This window comes from Eulemur rufifrons, chromosome 16, assembly GCF_041146395.1.
Source record: "Eulemur rufifrons isolate Redbay chromosome 16, OSU_ERuf_1, whole genome shotgun sequence".
Classification (NCBI taxonomy): domain Eukaryota; kingdom Metazoa; phylum Chordata; class Mammalia; order Primates; family Lemuridae; genus Eulemur; species Eulemur rufifrons.
The window spans coordinates 54,019,984-54,039,723 of NC_090998.1; the positions used below are offsets into that span (position 1 = coordinate 54,019,984).

General features: G+C 34.2%; 1 protein-coding gene across 2 annotated transcripts in view; it reads left to right on the forward strand.

Moving 5' to 3' along the window:
- The window catches only part of RAB3IP (RAB3A interacting protein), a 50,366-nt gene that overhangs the window by 16,531 nt on the left and 14,095 nt on the right, over positions 1-19,740 (forward strand). For both annotated transcript variants that reach the window (XM_069489469.1, XM_069489468.1), the window contains exon 4: positions 14,493-14,588. In XM_069489469.1, the coding sequence (XP_069345570.1) occupies positions 14,493-14,588 (96 nt within the window). The remainder of the gene's footprint in view (positions 1-14,492; positions 14,589-19,740) is intronic.

Below are 19,740 nucleotides of genomic sequence, written 5' to 3' on the forward strand. Positions count from 1 at the left end.
TTTTAACCTATTTGTGTCTTCCTATTTAAAGTGAAATTCTTGTAGGCAGTGTATAATTTGATCTTGGTTTTTAATCTTTTCTAATAATCTCTGCTTTTTAATGGATATGTTTAGACCATTTACATTTAAAGTGATATTAATGTGGTTTGGTTTAAATCTCCCATCTTACTATTTGTTTTCAATTTGTCCCATCTGTTTCTTTCCTTCCTTTTATGCTTTCTTTTGGATTAATTCAATTTTTTAATGATTTCATCTGATTTCCTTTGGCTTATTAGCTATATATCTTTGTTGTGTTATATAATTTAGTGATTGCTTTAGGGTTTATACTATACATCTTTAACTTCTCATTGTCTGCCTTCCAGTGATATTATACTATTAATACTTTGCGTACACTGCAAGAACCTTGCAAGACTGTACTTCTGTTTTTCCCTGCCATTGTGTAATGGTTGTAATGTATTTTACTTTTCATACGTTTTAAACTCCATAAGACATTATTTTTGCATTAAACAGTTGACCAGCTTTTAAAGGGATTTAGAAAGAATCTTTATATTTATTTTTCTTAAAATTTTTAATTTCTTTTAGAGACAGGGTCTCGCCGTGTCACCCAGGCTGGAGCCCAGTGGTGTGATCACAGCTCACTGGACTCTTGAACTCCTGGGCTTAAGTGATCTTCCTCCTTCAGCCTCCCGAGTAGCTGGCACTACAGGCATGTGCCATCATGCTCAGCTAATCTTTTTATTTTTACTTTTTGTAGAGACAGTATCTGACTATGTTGTCCAGGCTCATCTTGAACTCTTGGTCGCAAGCTATCCTCTCACTTTGGGCTCCCAAAGTGCTGGAATTATAGGCATGATCCACCGCTCCTGGACTATATTTGTTCACATAGATATCCACGTAGCTAACATTTCTGGTGCTATTCATTCCTTTATGTGGATCCAGATTTCCAACTGGTATTAATTTCCTCCTTCTTGGAGGATATCCTTTAACATTTTTATCGTGTGTGTGCGCTGGTTAAAAATTCTTTTCCCTTTTGTATATCTAAAAAGGTTTATTTTCACTTTTGTTTTTTGGAAGATATTTTCACTAGGTAAAGAATTTTATGTTGATAGTTTTTTCTCTTAATAATGTAAAGATGTTTCTTCAGTGTCTTCCAGCATGCATTGTTTCTCTCAAGAAGTCTCCTGTCATCCTTACCTTTGTATGTGGAACTTTTCTCCCCAGCTGCTTATGAAAGTCTTTTGTCATTGGTTTTATAAGCAGTTTGATTATGGTTGGCTTGGCGTAGTTTTCTTCAGGTTTCTTGTGCTTGCGATTTGTTGAGCTGCTTGAATCTGTAAGTTGTTAGTTGTCATAAAATTTGGGAAATTTTGCCATTATTTCTTCAAAAAGTTTTACATTCCTTGTCTATATCTCCTCTCCTGGGCTCCTATGACATGTACATTAGACTGCTTTAAGTTGTCCCACAGCTCATAAGTGTTATATTATTTATTTTTTAATATTTTTTCCTCTCTGTTTCATTGTGGATAGTTTCTACTGTGTCTTCAATGTCACCATTATTTTCTTCTGCAATATCTGATTTGTTAATATCATACAGTGTATTTTTTAATCTAGGTATTACAGTTTTTGTCTCTGAAAGTTTGATTTGGATCTTTTTTGTATTGTGCTTGCTCTGCTTAACATACTTAGTCTTATCTCTAGCTTCTTTAACATATGGAAAACAGTTTAATAACTTACATCTCATAAATCTTTCATTTAATCAGGTAATAAGATGGGACAAATCTAGGCTCACCTTATTTGTTTTCTATTTCTGGAGGCTCACTCTTTTGTTGCCTATTGTCTGTGTCTTTAAATTGTTGTTTCATATATTTTTTTTCAGGTTTTTAGTTGTGTCAAATGGGTGGTAAATCTGATTCTTGTTACTCTATCTTGATTGGAAGTGAAAATTCTGTTTTTTTATTCGTATTATTTGATTGTCTACCCTACCCCATTCAAATAACCTGCACAAACCTACACTTACACACACGCTTCAATAATTTTGAGCTTCATGAGGATAACAATTGCACATGTTTTTGCTCATGATTATATCTTGAGCATATAATGGATTCCAAATACATTTTGTTGATTAAATGAATATATACAGGTGTATGAAGTTATACTGGTATATGAATGTGCATTCATATACATTAGTTAGGTTGAGGCTAGCAGCTTACAAGCAACCCCAAAATTTTAGTGACTTAATCTAATAGAAGATCATTTTTATTCAGTTACATTCTAAAGCAGATGTTCACAGTTGATAGGCAGTTCTCTGTGAGATAATTCATGGATCTGTGTTTCTTCTGTTTTGGGCTCTTGTAATCTCTTAGGGTTTTATTATCTGTATCTAACCAATCAGACAAAAGAAAAGAAAACTTAGAAAAAGCACAGCTGCTTCTGAAAATTCTTGGCTTAGAATTGATATGCAACACTTTTGCTCACATTCTATTGGTGTGAACCTGTTTTATGCTGATACCTGGATGTGTGGTGGGCTAGAAACTGTAGTCCCTGACTGAACAAGCACCCACCAGCAACAAATCCATATTGTGTGTGTGTTTGTGGGGGGGGGGGGGCATGTGGTCACTGATTTTCAGGTGAAGGGATGCCAGAGATTATAATGTAGTGCTTTAGCTTTTTGGCCTTCCACAAGTTGTTGCTGAAGAATAGCTTTTGGTGGAATTCTCAGGTGGAAGGTGAGTTTTAGTACATTCTTATTAAGATGTATTAATAGATCCTTGTACTCTACCTTAGATCTACTGAAACAAAATTACTGTGTTGAGGTTTGGGGATATGCATTTTCACGAAACTGCCCTTTTGATTCTCACATTCCCTAAAGGGTGAAATCTGCTGGTGTAATATTTTCAACTTTTATTTTTCCTTAAAAGAGAATGAAATAACTTAGAAAATAAAACCCAGTAGGATAGCTTGCAGCCAGAGAAAGTCACTGAGAAATATCTGTACCAAATCCATGTTCAGCATTGGCTCTAACTATAGCCGACAATGTTTACAAACATTTATTATGTTCTTATATTAACAAATATTTATTGAATAACAAAAGCACTCACAGCATTGTACTAGGCTGTGAAGGGGGCAAAAATAAATTAGGTACAACCCCGCCCTTATGGAGTTTACTAGTTGGGGAGAAAAGACATGTATACGTGGTAATGTTTCATTGATTCTGAGTTGTACATTTTTTCCATGAATATCTCTGAAATCATGAGTTTTAAATTTGCAGTCAGCTAGGCAATAATCGTGACAGTTGTCATTGCCTGCTTGGATGTGAACCTGTTAATAGCTGTCCATGTTATTAATTTAATTGAATAATGTCAGTTGGGTGTGCTATATTTGATCTTAATGACTGGGTTAAGTATCTTCAAAAGGATCTCAATAAGATATGACATTAAAACAAAAAGAAAGGAACAAAAAAAAAAAAGCACTGTAACAAATGATAAAAATCTATGTCTCCATCAGTTTAAAAGAGTTCTCCCTGAGGATTTAAAATGAAAATTCTAAGTGAAAAAAAAAGCATCATATCATAGTTTCATTAACAGAATTTTTTCTTTCTTGATGTGTAAGATGTTCATCTTACAACGATGGTGAAGTCTCCTATAGAGAGTGGAATCATAGACATTGGGGAAGTGGGAGGGTGGGAGGGGAGTGTGGGATGAGAAATTACCTTGTGAGTACTCCATACACTATTCGGATGATGGTTACACAAAAAGCCCAGCCTTCACTGCTACACAGTATATCCATGTAACAAAATTGCACTTGTACCCCCTATATCTATAAAAATAATAAAAAAAGATGAAGTCTTAAATTTGATGAAATACGCTTGATCATAGAGTCCTGATATTCTGTGTTTTAAGTACAGTTGTCCCTCAGTATCTGCAGGGGATTGGTTTCAGGTCCTCCCTGCCCTCCAGCCCCTCTTCCTGCCCGCCTTGCCCCATGGATACTAAATAATAAAATCCACAGATGCTCAAGTCGCTTATATAATATGGTGTAGTTATTTGCATATATGCTATGTACATCCTCCTATATATTTCAAATCATCTCTAGATTATAGTACCCAATATAATGTAAATGCTATGTAAGTAGTTGTTATACTGCTTTTTAAAATTCATATTCCTTTTTATTGTTTTTTCCCAAATTTACAGTCTCTGGTTGGTTGAATCTGTAGACATGGAACCCACAGATGCAGAACTTGCAACTATGAAAGCTGACTTTATCTCTCAAATGTCTTTTCTCCAATACTACCGCTCTGAATCCATATCTCTTGCCTAAAAAATGGCAGCGATTACTGTTTTCTCTCTCTTTAGTTTTTTTGTTAAAAACGTAGTCATGCTGTTCAAGTTATCATTTTTTAAAAAGTTTCATTTTATTTTTTAGAGACAGGTTCTCACTCTGCTGCTCAGGCTGGAATACAGTGGCTCTGTCATAGTTCATGGTAGCCTCAAATTTCTGGACTCAAGCAGTCCTCCTGCCTCAGCCTCTTAAGTAGCTGGGTCTACAGGTATGCGCCACCATGCCCAGCTAGTTTTTTTATTATTTGTAGAGATCAGGCCTCACTACATTGCCCAGGCTGGTCTTGAACTCCTGAGCCCAAGTTATCCTCCTGCCTTGGCCTCCCAAAGTGCTGGGATTATGGGTGTGATCCACTGTGTCTGGCTCCATAAAGTTTTATTTTATTTTTAATTGAGACATAATAATTGTACATATTTATGGGGTATGATGTGGTGTTTTGATATATGTATACATTGTATAATGGTCAAATCAGGGTAATTAGCATGTCCATCATCTCAAATATTTACCACTTCTTTGTGGTGAGGAGATTTAAAATTTTTCTTCTAGCTATTTTGCAATGTATAATACATTATTATTAACTATTTACCTCATTGTACAATAGAACACCTTAATTCTCTTATCTAACTGTAACTTTGTACTTATTGACCAACCTCTCCCCATCCCTTCCTCCTCCTTCTCCTCCCCTTACCTTCCTTCCTACCGTTGCCAGCCTGTGATAACTGCTATTCTACTGTCTACTTTTATGTGATCAACTTTTTTAGATTCCATGTATGAGTGAGATTCTGTGGTATTTCTCCTATACTTGGGTTATTTCACTGAACATAATGTCCTCTAGGCTTATCTGTGCTGCTGCAAATGACAGGATTTCATTCTTGCTTATGGCTGAATAGTATTCTATTGTGTATATATACACCACACTTTGAAAAATCCATTCATTACTTGATGGACACTTAGGTGTGTTCCTTATCTTGGCTATTGTGAATGGTGCTATAGTAAACTTGGGATTGCAGATATCTCTTTGATGTACTGATTTTATTTCCTTTGGATATATACCCAGTAGTGGGGTTATTGAAGTATCATTTTATTTTTAATTTTTTGAGGAACCTCCATACTATTGTCTGTAATGGCTGTACTAATTTACATTCCATCAGCAGTATATAAGAGTTTCCTTTTCTCCATATCCTCACCAGCATTTGTTGTTGTTGTTTTTTGTCATTTTGATTACAGCCATTTTAACTGGGTTGATTAGATATCTCATCGTGGTTTTGATTTGTGTTTCCCCTGATGATTGGGGATACTGAGCATTTTTTCATATACCTGTTGGCCATTTTATGCCTTCTTTTAAGAAATGTTTATTCAGGTCTTTTGCCCATTTTAAAAATCAGTTTATTTTATTTTATTTATTTTTTTGCTATTGAGTTGTTAATTTTCTTAAATATTCTGATTACTAATCCTTTGTCAGATGCATAGTTTGCAAATATTTTCTCCCATTCTGTAGATCATTTCTTTGCTCTGTTGATTGTTTCATTTGCTGTGTAGAAGCTTTTTAGTTTGATGTAATCCCATTTGTCTATTTTTGCTTTTGTTGCCTGTGCTTTTGAGTTCTTATCTCTAAAATCCTTCCCCAGACCAATGTCATGAAGCATTTCCTGTGTTTTCTTCTAGTAGTTTCATAGTTTTGGGTATTACATTTAAGTCTTTAATCCATTTTGAGTTGATTTTTGTATATGGTGAGAGATAGAGGAGTCTAATTTCATTCTGCAGGTAGCTATTCAGTTATTTCAGCACCATTTATTAAAGAGACTATCCTTTCCCCAGTTTGTGTTCTTGGCACCTTTGTTGACAGTCATTTGGCTGTAAATGCATGGGTTTATTTCTGGGTCCTCTATTCTCTTCCATTGGTCTGCATGTCTGTTTTTATGCCAGTATCATGATGTTTTGGTTATTACAGCTTTGCACTGTATTTTAAAGTCAGGTAGTGTGATGTCTCCAGTTTTGTTCTTTTTGCTCAAGATTGCTTTGGCTATTTGGGGTCTTTTGTGCTTCCATACAAATTTTAGGATTGTTTTTTCTATTACTCTGAAGAATATCATTGGTATTTTGATAGGCATTGCACTGTATCTGTATATTGTTTTTGGCTGTATAGAAATTTCAACAACATTAATTCTTCCAATCCATGAACACAGGATATTTTCTCATGTATTTTTGTCCTTTTAAGTTACTTTCATTAATGTTTTATAGTTTTCATTGTAAAGATTTTTCACCTCTTTGGTTAAATTTGTTCCTACATTTTTAGTTTTTTTGAAGCTATAGTAAATGGGATTGTTTTCTTGATTTTTTTTTTCCCCAGATAGTTACCTGTTAGTGTATAGAAGCACTAATTTTTGTATGTTGATTTTGTTATTCTGCAACTTTACTGAATTTGTTTATTCTAGTAGTTTTCGGTGGAATCTTTAGGGTTTTCCATATATAAGAACATGTCATCTGCAATCAAGGACAACTATGTTGAATAGAAGTGGCGAAAGTGGCATCCTTGTCTCTTTCCAGATCTTAGAGGAAAAATATTCAACTTTCCTTGTTCAGTATTATCAGTATTATGTTAGCTGTGGGTTTGTCCTATATGGCCTTTATTGTGTTGAGGTATGTTCCTTTTATACTTAATTGGTTAAGAGTTTTTGTCATGAAGGGGTGTTGAGTTTTATCAAATGCTTTTTCCTGCATCTATTGAAATGATCATATGGTTTTTGTCTTTGATTCTGTTAATGTGATGTAAGACATATATTGAACCATCCTTGCATCCCTGTGATGAATTCCACTTGATTGCAATGAATGATCTTTTCAATATGCTAAGTTTAGTTTGCTTGTATTTTTGTTGAGGATTTTTGCATCTATGGTCACCGGGGATATTGGCCTATAGTTTTGTTTTTGTTGTGTCCTCATCTGGTTTTGGTATTAGGATAATAAGGCTGGCCTCAAAGAATGAGTCCAGAAGAATTCTGTTCCCTTCAATTTTTGGAATAGAGAAAAAGTGGTATTAGTTTTTCTGTCAATATTTGGTTTAATACAGCAGTGAAGTCATCAGGTCCTGAATTTTTCTTTGATGGAAGACTTTTTATTACTAATTCAATGTTGTTACTCATTATCGGTCTATTCATATTTTCTGTTTCTTCTTGATTTGTTTTTGTCAGGTTATACATGTCCAGGAAGATACAAATTTTAGGTTTTCCAATTGGTTGGCATATAGTTGTTCATAATAGTCTCTTATGATCTTTTGTATTTTTGTGGTATTAGTTGTAGTGTCTCCTTTTTCATCTCTGATTTTATTTATTTTAGTCATGTCTTTTTTTCTTAGTCTAGCTAAAGGTTTGTTGATTTCATTTATCCTTTCAAAGAACCAGCTTTTCATTTTGTCTGTCTTTGGTATTGTTTTTTTAGTCTCTATTTCATTTATTTCTCCTCTATTATTTTTTTTCTTTTACTAATTTTGAGTTTAGGTTGTTCTTATTTTTCCACTTATTTGAGTTGGAATGTTTTTTTTTTTATTTTGGATCTTTCTACTTTTTTGATGTAGATGTTTATTGCTATAAACTTTCCTCTTAGAATTGCTTTTGCTATATCCTATGGGTTTTGGTATGTTGTGTTTCCATTTTCATTTGTCTCAAGAAATTTTTAAATTTCCTTTTTAATTTCTTCATTGACACATTGGTTGTTCAGGAGCATGTTGTATAATTTGCATGTATTTGTATAGTTTCCAAAGTTTTTCCTGTTACTGATTTCTTGTTTTATTCCATTGTGGTTAGAAAAGATATTTGATGTGATTTCACTTTTAAAAAATTTGTTGAGACTTGTTTTGTGGCTTAACATATGGTTTAGCCTGGAGAATGTTTCATGTACTATTGAAAAGAATGTGTATTTTGCAACTGTTGGATGGAACAGTCTGTAAATATCTGTTAGGTACATTTGGTCCACAGTGCAGTGAAACTCTGATATTTCTTGTTGATTTTCTTCCTGGATGTATCTGTTGCTGAAAGTGAGGTGTTGAAGTCCTTTACTATCATTGTGTTGCAATCTCTCTCTGCCTTTAGGTTCATTAATATTTGCTTTATATAGTTTAGGTGTTCCAGTGTTGGGTGCATATGTATTTACAATTGTTATATTCTCTTGCTGTATTGACCCCTTTATCATTATATAATGGCCTTGTGTCTTTTTACAGTTTTTGGCTTTAAATCTGTTTTATCTGACACAAGTATAGCTACTCGTGCTTTTTTTTTTTTTTTTTGGCTTATATTTGCATGGAATCTCTTTTTCCATCCGTTTACTTTCAGTCTATGCCTGTCCTTACAGGGAAGTGAGTTTCTTGCAGGCAGCATATTGTTGGGTCTTGTTTTTTCATTTAGTCACCCTGTGTCTTTTAATTGAAGATTTTAATCCATTTACATTCCAGACAATTGTTAACAGGTAAGAACTTACTATTGCCATTTTGTTACTTTTCTAGTTGTTTTGTAGATCCTTTCTTCCTTTCTTATTGTCTTCTTTGTAGTTAAGTGATTTTCTGTAATAGTATGTTTTGACACCTTGCTTTTTATCTTTGGTGTATCTACTTTTGGTTTTTGCTTTATGGTTATCACAAGGCTTACAAAAGACATCTTATAGTTAAACAACTTATTTTAAACTGGTAACTTAACTTTGATCACAAAGAAAAGAAATGAAACAAAAAAAATGTATACACTTTAACTCACAAAGAAAAGAAATGAAACAAAAAAAATGTATACACTTTAACTTCATTCTCTTTCCACATTTTGAATTTTTGACGTCACAGTTTACATCTTTTTATATTGCTTATCTCTTAAAAATTTATTATAGTTATTATTTTTAATGGTTTTGTCTCTTTTAGTCTTCATACTAAAGATAGAAGTGGTTCATACACCATGATTACCATATTAGAGTATTCTGAGTTTGTGTACTTTCTTTTGCCAGTGAGTTTTGTACTTCAGATGTTTTCTTGTTACATATTGGTGTCCTTTTCTTTCATATTGAAGAACTCCCTTTCACATTTCTTGTAAGATCTGATGGTGATGAATCCCTCAGCTTTGTTTGGGAAAATCTTTATCTTTCCTTCATTTCTGAAGGATGGCTTTGATAGATGTGCAGTATTTTTGGCTACAGTTGTTTTCCTTTAGCACTCCAAATATATCCATTCACTTTTTCCTGGCCTGCAAGGTTTGTGCTGCAAGTCTGCTGCCAGTCATATTAGAATTACCTTATATGTTATTTGTTTCTTTTCTCTTTCGGCATCCTCTCTTTGACCCTTGAAAGTTTGACTATATTATGATATGTCTTATGGTAGTCTTAGTTGAAGCTGATCAGTGGCCTTTGACTTTTGTCTGCCTGGATATTTATATCTCCAGGTTTAGAAACTTTTCTGTTATTTCTTTGGATAAGCCTTCTACTCCTTTGACTTTTTCTTATTCCCTCTTGAATTCCAATAACCCAAATATTTGCTCTTTTCATAATATTCCATAGATCTTGTAAGCTTTCATTTCTCAATCTGTATTCTTCTTTGTGTATTTTCAGATAGTCTGTCTTTAAGCTCACTGATTCATTCTTCTGCTTGATCAGTTCTATTGATGCTTTCTGTTGTGTTTTTTCACTTCATTCTTTATATTTTTCAACTCCAGAGTTTAAAAAAAATTATTTGAATGTCTCTGTTAAATTTCCCTGATAAATTTTTGAATTGTTTGTGTTTTTGTGAAGTTCACTGAGCTTCCTTAACAAAGCTAGTTTGAATTCCTTGTCTGATAGTTCACACATCTCCATCTCTTTAGAGTCCATCACTGGCACCTTATTTTGTCTGTTTGGTAAGGTCATAATTCCCTGATTGTTCTTGATGCTTGTGGACCTACAATGATATCTGTGTGTTAAAGAATTAAGTATTTTTTCTAGTCTTTGCAGTCTTGCTTTTTTTGTGCCCATCCTTATTCAGTGGACCTGTCCAGAAATCTAAGTAGACTGACTGTTGTCAGATCCTTAGTGCAGCCATTACACCACTAGAGGGCACCTTAAGACCAGCTTTGCCGTGAATCTCATGAGCACTTCAAAGTTGGCATGGCACCTCAGCCATGGTATACCTGAGAAAGACCGAAGAAGGGGTTACTCTGGCTGTGTGGGAAAGCAGGCCAAGGACCTGAGTTTGGATCCTATTCCATTGACCTGGACAGGTATGTTTTCCAGCAGTTTCCTGCACAGATCATACAGTTCTCCAACTGCAGCAAGAGGGACTGGAGACAAGACTGCGCCCCCTCAGAATCTGCTGTGGAGCGGAGGTTGGTGATCCCACCCTGGTGGCCCAGATGTGTGCACTTCTCAATTTCTTGCACAGTCAGGACAGTTCCCTAATTGCAAGAAGCTGAGCCTGGCCCCCTCAGGATCTGCTTTGGGGTGGATGCTGGTAGGCCCATCATGGAGCTCAGATGGATGGATCACTCCTGGGTTGTGAGATATGAGTGAGTCTCCCTCTGGGTCCTTGTGTAAGCAGTAATAAGCTTAGACCATGGCTGAAGGGGGCTGGAGCTGACTTACGGGACAACTTTGAGGTGTGCTGTGGAGACCAATGTTGTTGAACAGAAGAGCCTTCCTGCTGAGGCACTAGCCTGTGTAATTCCTCCTGGATGTTTTTTTTTTACTTTTGTTGTTATGGAAGGTTTGAATTTTATTTCACTTGGTACTTTTAATCAAAGATATTTATATATCTTATCTCTTCTTTAGATACTGCCTTTGTTCCCTACCATAAACAATACTAAAATTATTAGTAACTCTTTCCTTTTTCTGTATCATTTAATTTTAGTTATGCGTTATCTTAATCCTAATCTTTATGGTCTTAAATGTGTTTAGGTTTATACTAATTTATTTGAGAGCCTCAAATTGTAACCCTTTCCCCCTGCTAATACTTAAGAAATTAGTGAACTTAGTTTCATCTTTCTCTTAATTTCTTTGTTTTTATTTTCATGTGTTATTTTTATATTCCTTGAGATATGTCACTTATATACTGTTTGTCAGTTTTGTCTCCATTTATTAAAAGACAGACACTATTTTTTAGAGCAGTTTTGGGTTCACAGCAAAATTAAGAGAAAGTACAGAGTTCCCATGTATCTCCTGTCTCCACACAGGTGCAGCCTCCCCCACTATCCATCTCTGCCACCAGAGTGGTACATTTCTTACATTGATAAATCTCCCAAAGTCCATAGTTTGCATTAGGGTTCACTCTTGGTATTGGACATTCTATGGGTTTTGACAACTGTGTAATGACATGAAGCTACCATTATAGCATCATACAGGATAGTTTGCCCTAAAAATCCTCTGTTCTCTGCCTGTTTGTCCCTTTCTCTCCACAAACCCTGGCAACCACAATCTTATCATCTCCATAATCTTGCCTTTTCCACAATGTCATGCAATTGGAATCATACAATACGTAGACTTTCAGATTGGCTTCTTTCACTAGTAATATGCATTTAAGGTTTCTCTGTATTTCTTCCTGGCTTGATAGCTCATTTTGTTTTAGTACTGAATGATATTCCATTGCCTGGATGTACCACAGTTTACCCATTCACCTACTGAAGGACATCTTAATTGCTTCTAAATTTTGGAAATTATGAGTAAAACTGCTATAAATTTCTGTGTGCAGGCTTTTGTGTGGACCTGAGCTTTCAGCTCATTTAGGTAAATTCCAGGGAATATGATTGCTGGATTGTGTGGTAAGAGTATGTTTAGTTTTGTAAGAAACCACCAAACTGTCTTCCAAAGTGACTGCACCATTGTACATTCCACCAGCAATGAATGAGAGTTCCTGTTGCTCTACATCCTCGCTACGATTTGGTGTTACCAATGTTACGGATCTTGGCCATTTTAATAGGCATGTAGTGGTATCTCACTGGTGTTTTAATTTGTAGTTCCCTAATGAGATATGATGTTGAACATCTTTTCACATGCTTGTCATATGTGTATCTTCTCTGGTGAAGTGTCTGTTTTGGTCATTTGCCCATTTTTTAATCAGGTTATTCTTACTGTTGAGTTTTAAGAGTTCTTTATATATTTTATATAAGTCATTTATCAGATATGTCATTTGCAAATATTTGCTCCAAGTCTGTGGCTTGTCTTCTTACTCTCTTGATATCCCCATCTTTTAGTTGTAGTTCTACTACCGTTAGATTTATTTTCTTCTCACCTCAGTTCTTAACTTTAAAGCTTCTTTAGTTTTTCTTAGTTGTCTGAAACTTATTCTCTACTACATCACGTAGGCAGGCTCATGGAAGAGATATTTCCTAAGCTCTTACAGATTTATAACTTTCTGTGGCCACACACTTGATGGACACTTTGGCTGGGTATAAAATACTCAGCTCACATTTTTTTCTCCTTGAATGCCTTAAAAATGTTACTTCATTGTTTCTAGCATAAAATGTTGCTGTTGAATTTTAATACCAATATGATTTTCTTTACCTTGTAGGTGACTTGACTTTGTGTTTAACTTTTTTATTGTGGTAACTTTATATATTTGTTTTGTTGCCTATGCTTAAATGAGTTGGATTTTCCTGGGCTATTAGGATAAATTCTTGTGAAGGAGTAGGATAAGCCAGGATGGATAGCTTTCTCAGTTTATTTTTGAAGGGGTTTCTTCTGTGGTGTTATTGGTGTATCTGTGTAGCCACTTTTGTCTCTTAGAGGTAAGCTTTGTTCCAGAAGGTTTTTTTCTTCTAGTGCAGTGTTTCTTAGAGCTTTACAGCCTTAATATTCCATCATAAGATATGTATTTTCTCTTTATAGTACTTTCTGTGATCTGTTTCTTTTGGAACCTTGCCACTCTCTTCCTCCTTTTATATATAATTTTCTCTCTCCCTACTTCATTGTTTCTGTCTTGCAGTTTGGCTTCATGCTCTAAGAGTTTTTCCCTTAGGGTGAGACCTAGTGCTTCTGAAGAGGATTGTTTGCTAAATACTTCCGACATGCTTGAGAGTTTAGAACCTCATAGCACTGTTTTCTGCCCACAAGGCTGGCTATACAGATTTTTGCACTCATCTGCAAATGGGAGCCTGTGAAAACCTTTTTCTGCATTTATTCTCAGATTTGTTTTCCAGTTTTATTCAAGGATAGCATCCTGTGCTTGTGGAGTATTTGTTAGTGACTTGGGGGTTTTGATGCATTCTAGGGTACCTCTGTAGTCCCCTTTCACTTCCTGCTGCTCCCTTTTGCACAGCTACTGATCATACATTATGGGCAGTTTAGCCACATTCTCTTATATTCTGAGATTTGTAGGGATTCTCTTTTTCCTAGTTTTGTTGAAGATATGGTCATTGGGGTCTTCAAATACCCTAGTTGGTATATTTAAGTTTTCAGGAATTGTCTTTGGGGAAATTAAATAGTTACAACACAACTAACTCATTATTTTATTTATGTAATTGTGACTAATATATAGGAAGCTTGTTTTTTTTTATCTCTATGTTTGAAAGATTAATTTAAGGCTACTTTAACATATAAAGTTGCATATTTTGACATATTAATGAAGGAATATTTAAATATCTGTTTGTGACCTGTAGAGGACTCATGTATAAATGTAGGATGTGATTCTTGTCACTAGCATGGTTCTTGATTTTAGATAAAAATATGCATCATTTACCTCTGGTTGTAGTGTTAAATGGGCATAGGCTAATGGAAATTTTTGATTTATTGCAGTATGGTACCTGAAGTTATCTATAAGTAATAGCTTTTAAAGTAAACATGAAAAAAAACCACTGAACTTTTTTTTTGAAATTAAAAAGCACAATTGAAGAAATTCCTTGCTTGATGGAAATAAGTAGGTTCAGAGAAAATTTAAAGGCAAAAAGAATGAAGTCATTTTATTGTCCATTTTCATATGTAATATATATTCATATTTAATCTTTAGATATTTTATGAAAGAAATATAAAAATTTAATGTTATTGGGTTTATTTGTAGTTTTAGACTTGTCTTCCACATAGCAAATGCTAGATATGTATTTTCAGTGTGAACATTATAAGAAGACATGGTATTAATATTTTGTGATTTTATTAGTAAAGATGATATGGTTTGCTGTTTTTGACTTCAAACAATGGAAATCCAAAATAAAATTATCAATTTCTCATAGGAACTGAAGTTAAAAGATGAAGAATGTGAGAGGCTTTCAAAAGTGCGAGATCAACTTGGACAGGAATTGGAAGAACTCACAGCTAGTCTATTTGAGGTTGGTCTGTTTACATCTTGGCCAACAGCAACATCTTGATTTTTATATATTGAAACAATTGTTTTTTGAGGGAATCTTGAAGAAGATATGCTTAGCTTCATGCATATTTTTAAGTCCTCTAAACAAAAGATAAAACCAAATCTTTAAGCAATGTAGTCTACAACTTAAAATGATGTGAAAAGAAAAAAAAAAAAAAACCACTGTGGGCTACCAGTATCAGATTATTTAAAAATATGTGTGTGGAAAGAAAGGAGGTAAATTTTACTTTTGATTTTAATTTTATCAGATATTTACCTGCTGCTTTAGAGTAACTGTATATGACTCTATAACTGGGAGGGCAAACCCTTGAGGTAGTCATCTGATATGGGGTGATTTGCAAAATGTTAGAAGGTACACCTGCTTGTTGGAAGGTGTACCTCTTTATTTCCAGCCTGCCACCAGGACCAAAATTTCTACCCAACTGGAGCACTGTTTCTCAATAGGGAGGGATGCCATTGACATTGTAGGACATTTAGTATCCTTGGTGTAATTAGGGTTCTCCAAAGAAACAGAACCAATAGGGTATGTATGTGCACATATACATACATATATAGAGAGTGAGCGGGGTGGGGGACACTCATTACTGTAGGGAATTGGCTCACGTCACTATGTAGGCTGGCAACTCCTGGGAGCTACAGGGTGAGTCAACAACCTGGAGAACTGATCGTGTAGTTCCAGTCCGACTTGGAAGGCCTGGGAACCAGGCCTTCAGTTTGAGTCTAAGACAAAAAGAACTCTGTTACTCAGAGGAGGGTCAGCCTTTTTGTTCTATTCAGGCCTTCAACTAATTGGATGAGGCCCACCCATATTATAGAGGACAGTCTGCTTTACTCAGTCTACTGATTTAAATGTTAATCTCATCCAGAAACAACCCAATATAATGTTTGGCCAGATATTTGGGCACCCTGTGATTCAGTCACATTGACACATAAAATTAACCGACATGTGAGGCTTTGCCCAGAAAGTACTAGTAATACTCTGTAATCATTTTCACAACTTAAAAATATTTCTGAAGAGTGGGGAGAGGATAGTACTTCCATCATTAAGAACCATTGCCTTAAAGTATCTTCTTTGGATTAAGATCTTGAGTCTTTAGAACGTCTTTAACAAAAATATTGATATATTACTGGAATGGCTAATGCCACTATCACTTAGCAATGTATTCTTTTTTCCCCAAAGATTTGTTCTTAAAACTCTTGTAATAATAAAAAATTTTTAGGGGAAAATTTCATCATTTTTTGTAATTTTTATCTATGCAACATCTATTCCAATTTTAGAGGTATGCATATTTTCTCACATAATTGTAATTCTAACAATTTTGTATTTTTTTTTCAAATAACACTTCAGGTTACTACAAAGTCACTAATGATAATCATAATTTATCAGATGCACGTTCCACTATTTTTATCATTACAAGTAACATTGCAATAAGTATCTTTACACATATGGGGGCTTCCCTGTGTCCTCTCTGCTCCATAGTCTTTGCCTTCTTTTCTGGATCATTTTCGTTCATGAACATTTTAAAACTTTATTTCTTTAGTTAGCTAGCCATCAGAGATGAGAGGAAAATAAATTTAAGGATGGGAAGAATGGAAAGTTAAAGATCTAGAATAGGGAGCTGTGTGACTTGTTACATTTTTATATGTAAAAGAATATACAGCTACATGAGATATTTTTTCCAGTATTGTCTGGCTAGAAGAAAATTTTGTAATGATTTATGGATATTAGATAAGAAAAAAATACATTAAGCTACTTATGTTAATTTTGATTTCCTGCCTGCTTACATTTAATTTTAGCCCTACTTAGTTTCAGCCATCTGCACATGTATGTATGTTCTGTTAGCTGAAGTAGAACAAACAGAAAGAAACTTTTCCCTCTTTGTAGCAGGATGTGAAGGGCCAGAAATGTAGTTTGTGCAATTAGTGGAAAAACATATCTAAAAAAATATAGTTTTTTGATCTCTAACCTATCCCGAACCCAACAATGGCTAATAGCCCTGACACTGAATGCTTTTTGGGAAAGAAAGTACATTGATTCATAAAGATGATTCCAGTAATGAAGAAATTTGTATTCAAACCAATTATTTATGAATTGTGGAAAAAGTGCTAAAAGTTTTTCGGGGTCTTAATTGTGCTTTCATGATCTGTTTACCACTGTTGTATGGAAAGATTTTTTTTCTTACATTTTGTGTTTATATAATGCATAATTTTTTGAGAATTTAAAATAGTTCTGAATAAACTCCATCTGCACACTTTCGGTAAACTTAATGTGTAAATTCAAATTAGGAGTTTAGTTTATTATTATATATGATCAATAATCTTGAATGTAGTTACACTTTGTATATAACAAAGTTGAGTTTCAAAAGTATCAAATACAAAGATCTCTAAAGTTATATATTTTTATCCTAATACTTCAATTTTGAGATAATGTAAAATTAAGTAAGTTGAAAGACTGCTTTACAAAGTAGTCTACATGTAACATGGAGAAAAAACGTCCTAAGATGATTTTTAAGTTTTAGCAGCCAGTTTTAGTAAATGTCTATGATGTGCCTAGTTTTCTGTCAACAATATGCTGAGCATTGAGGGCAGATAATTATTTTGTCTGACATGAAAAATGAGGCATAATAAAGCTAATGAATAATGCTGGTACTCAAGTTCATGATCCTAAGTCTTACATCTGTTTGTAACAAGCCGCAGAAAAGGAGTCAGCGTGGAGGCATCTCATTTCTTCATCCCATACTCAAATTATCAGTAAGATCTATGATGTTACCTCTAGAACATAAAGCAAATCATCGTCCAAGCCACCATCATTTCTTACTTTAATCAATAGATGCCAAACTTTTAGGTTCTGTACCTGTCCAGTAGAAGAAAAACCTCCATTATAATGATGATACCTAATATTTATTGAGAGTTCCCTATGTGCTAGGCACTGTTCTATGTGCATATACATAATTATAAATTATATGCATTTTCTAACGTATGTACTAATGTCGTATGTACATTATGAAACCCAAAAGTTTTAAAAGGTGAGATAATAAAAATGCTGAAAAATTTTTATAATACAAAAATATTTTATTCTCCTTAAAATATCACTTGAACACACTTGTATATACTTAGCGAGAGGAGTGTGATTGAATGTTACTTTGCTTTGAAAATCTTGTTTTAACAATTTATGATCCAGATGAAGGTCTGGTCTAAGTTCCATTTTTAAAATTAGTTACAATGCTGCTGCTAACTCACAGATATATTAATCTATATGTAAGAAGTATATCTATCCTTGTATTAAATCATTATACTCAATTTCTGGTTCCATTGCCAGTTATGTGAAGGTTTTTCCAGAAAACTGTCTAGCAAATTTCCATCTTCCCTAATAGTAACACATTGTTTTTGGCAAATTAATCTGAAGATGTTGCCCTGAAACATTATTTTTGAAAAAAGGGAGGAAAAAAAAAAACAACTTCTTCGTTTGAATCATTACTAACCAGGTAGGAAAAAATTCTGTTTTCCAAGTTTGTAAGTGTATACACATAAATGTATAGGTCAGAGGTCTGCAAACTACATACTGTAGGGTGAAACCAGCTTATGTTTACCTTTGTGCAGCCTGTAAGCTAATAATGGTTTTTACATTTTTAAATGGTTGGAGAAAATATCAAAAGAAGGATGTTTTGCGATGTGAAAATTGTATGAAATTTTTGGTATTACTATATAAATTATAAGACAAATATAGTTCAGAATAACTATAACCACAGAAATTTGTTAATGAAAACACAACATAGAACTATAGAAGTAAAATCTGATATTACATAAAATGTGTGTGGGGGGGAAGCAAAGTTTAGAGTATTTGCATGTGATTGAAGTTATCATCAGTTTAAAACAGACTGCTCTAACTGTAAAATGTTCAATGTGAACTCCATGGTCACTACAAAAGAACAGGTACAGTAGATAACACAGATAACACAAAAGACAAAGGAATTAAAGTTACATAACCACAAAAAATCATCACACCACAATGAAAGACAAGAGAAGAGAAGAATAAGAAACCTGTAAAACAGAAAATTAACAAAATGGTGAGCTTAAGTTCTTACCTTTCAGTAATTACTTTAGATGTAAATGAACGAAACTCCTCTGTCAAAAGATATAGCATGGCTGAATGGATTGAAAAAAAAAAACATATGCTATCTATAAGAGAATCACTTTAGATAAGTTTTACATATAGGCTGAAAATGAAGGGGTGGAGACATATTTCCATGAAATTGGTAACCAAAAGGGGCGGGGGCGGCGGCTATACTTAGACAAGATAGACCTTAGGTCAAAACTTTCACAACAGACAAAGAGTATCATTATATAATGACAAAGGGGTCGCTTCAACAGGAAGACAAAACAATCATAAATAAATACAGTCTTGCATTAATGACAGGGATATGTTCTCAGTAATACGTTGTTAGGTAATTTTGTTCTGTGATTTTGCCCTCATGTGAACATCATAGAGTGTACTAACACAAACGTAGAGGGTATGGTCTATTATACATCAGGCTATGTGGTATTGCCTATTGCCACTAAGCTACACACCTGTACATCATGTTAGTGTACTGAATGCTCTAGGCAATTGTAACACAGTAGTAAATATTTGTGTATCTAAACATAGAAAAGGTACAGTAAAAATATTGTCTAATAATTTCATGGGATTAGCATTGTATATTCAGTCCGTTGTTGACTGAAATACTCTATGGTGCATGACTGTATATATGCACCCAGCATCAGAGCACCTGAATGTATAAAGAAAACATTGACAGATCTGAAAGGAGAATTAGCAATACAATAATAGTAGGGGACTTTAATACCCCACTCTCTCTCAACACAGTACTTGAAGTCCTAGCCAGAGAAATTAGACAAGAAAAAGAAAAGGCAACCAAATCGGAAAGGTAAAAGTAAAATGATCTCTGTTTGCAGGTGATGTGATAGCAAATGTAGAAAATCCTAAAGATTCAACAACCGCAGCCAAAGTTAGAACTAATAAATAAATTTAGTAAAGTTGCAGGATACAGAAATCAGTGATGTTTCTATACACAAACAATGAGCTATCTGAAAAGGAAATTAAGACAACAATCCCATTT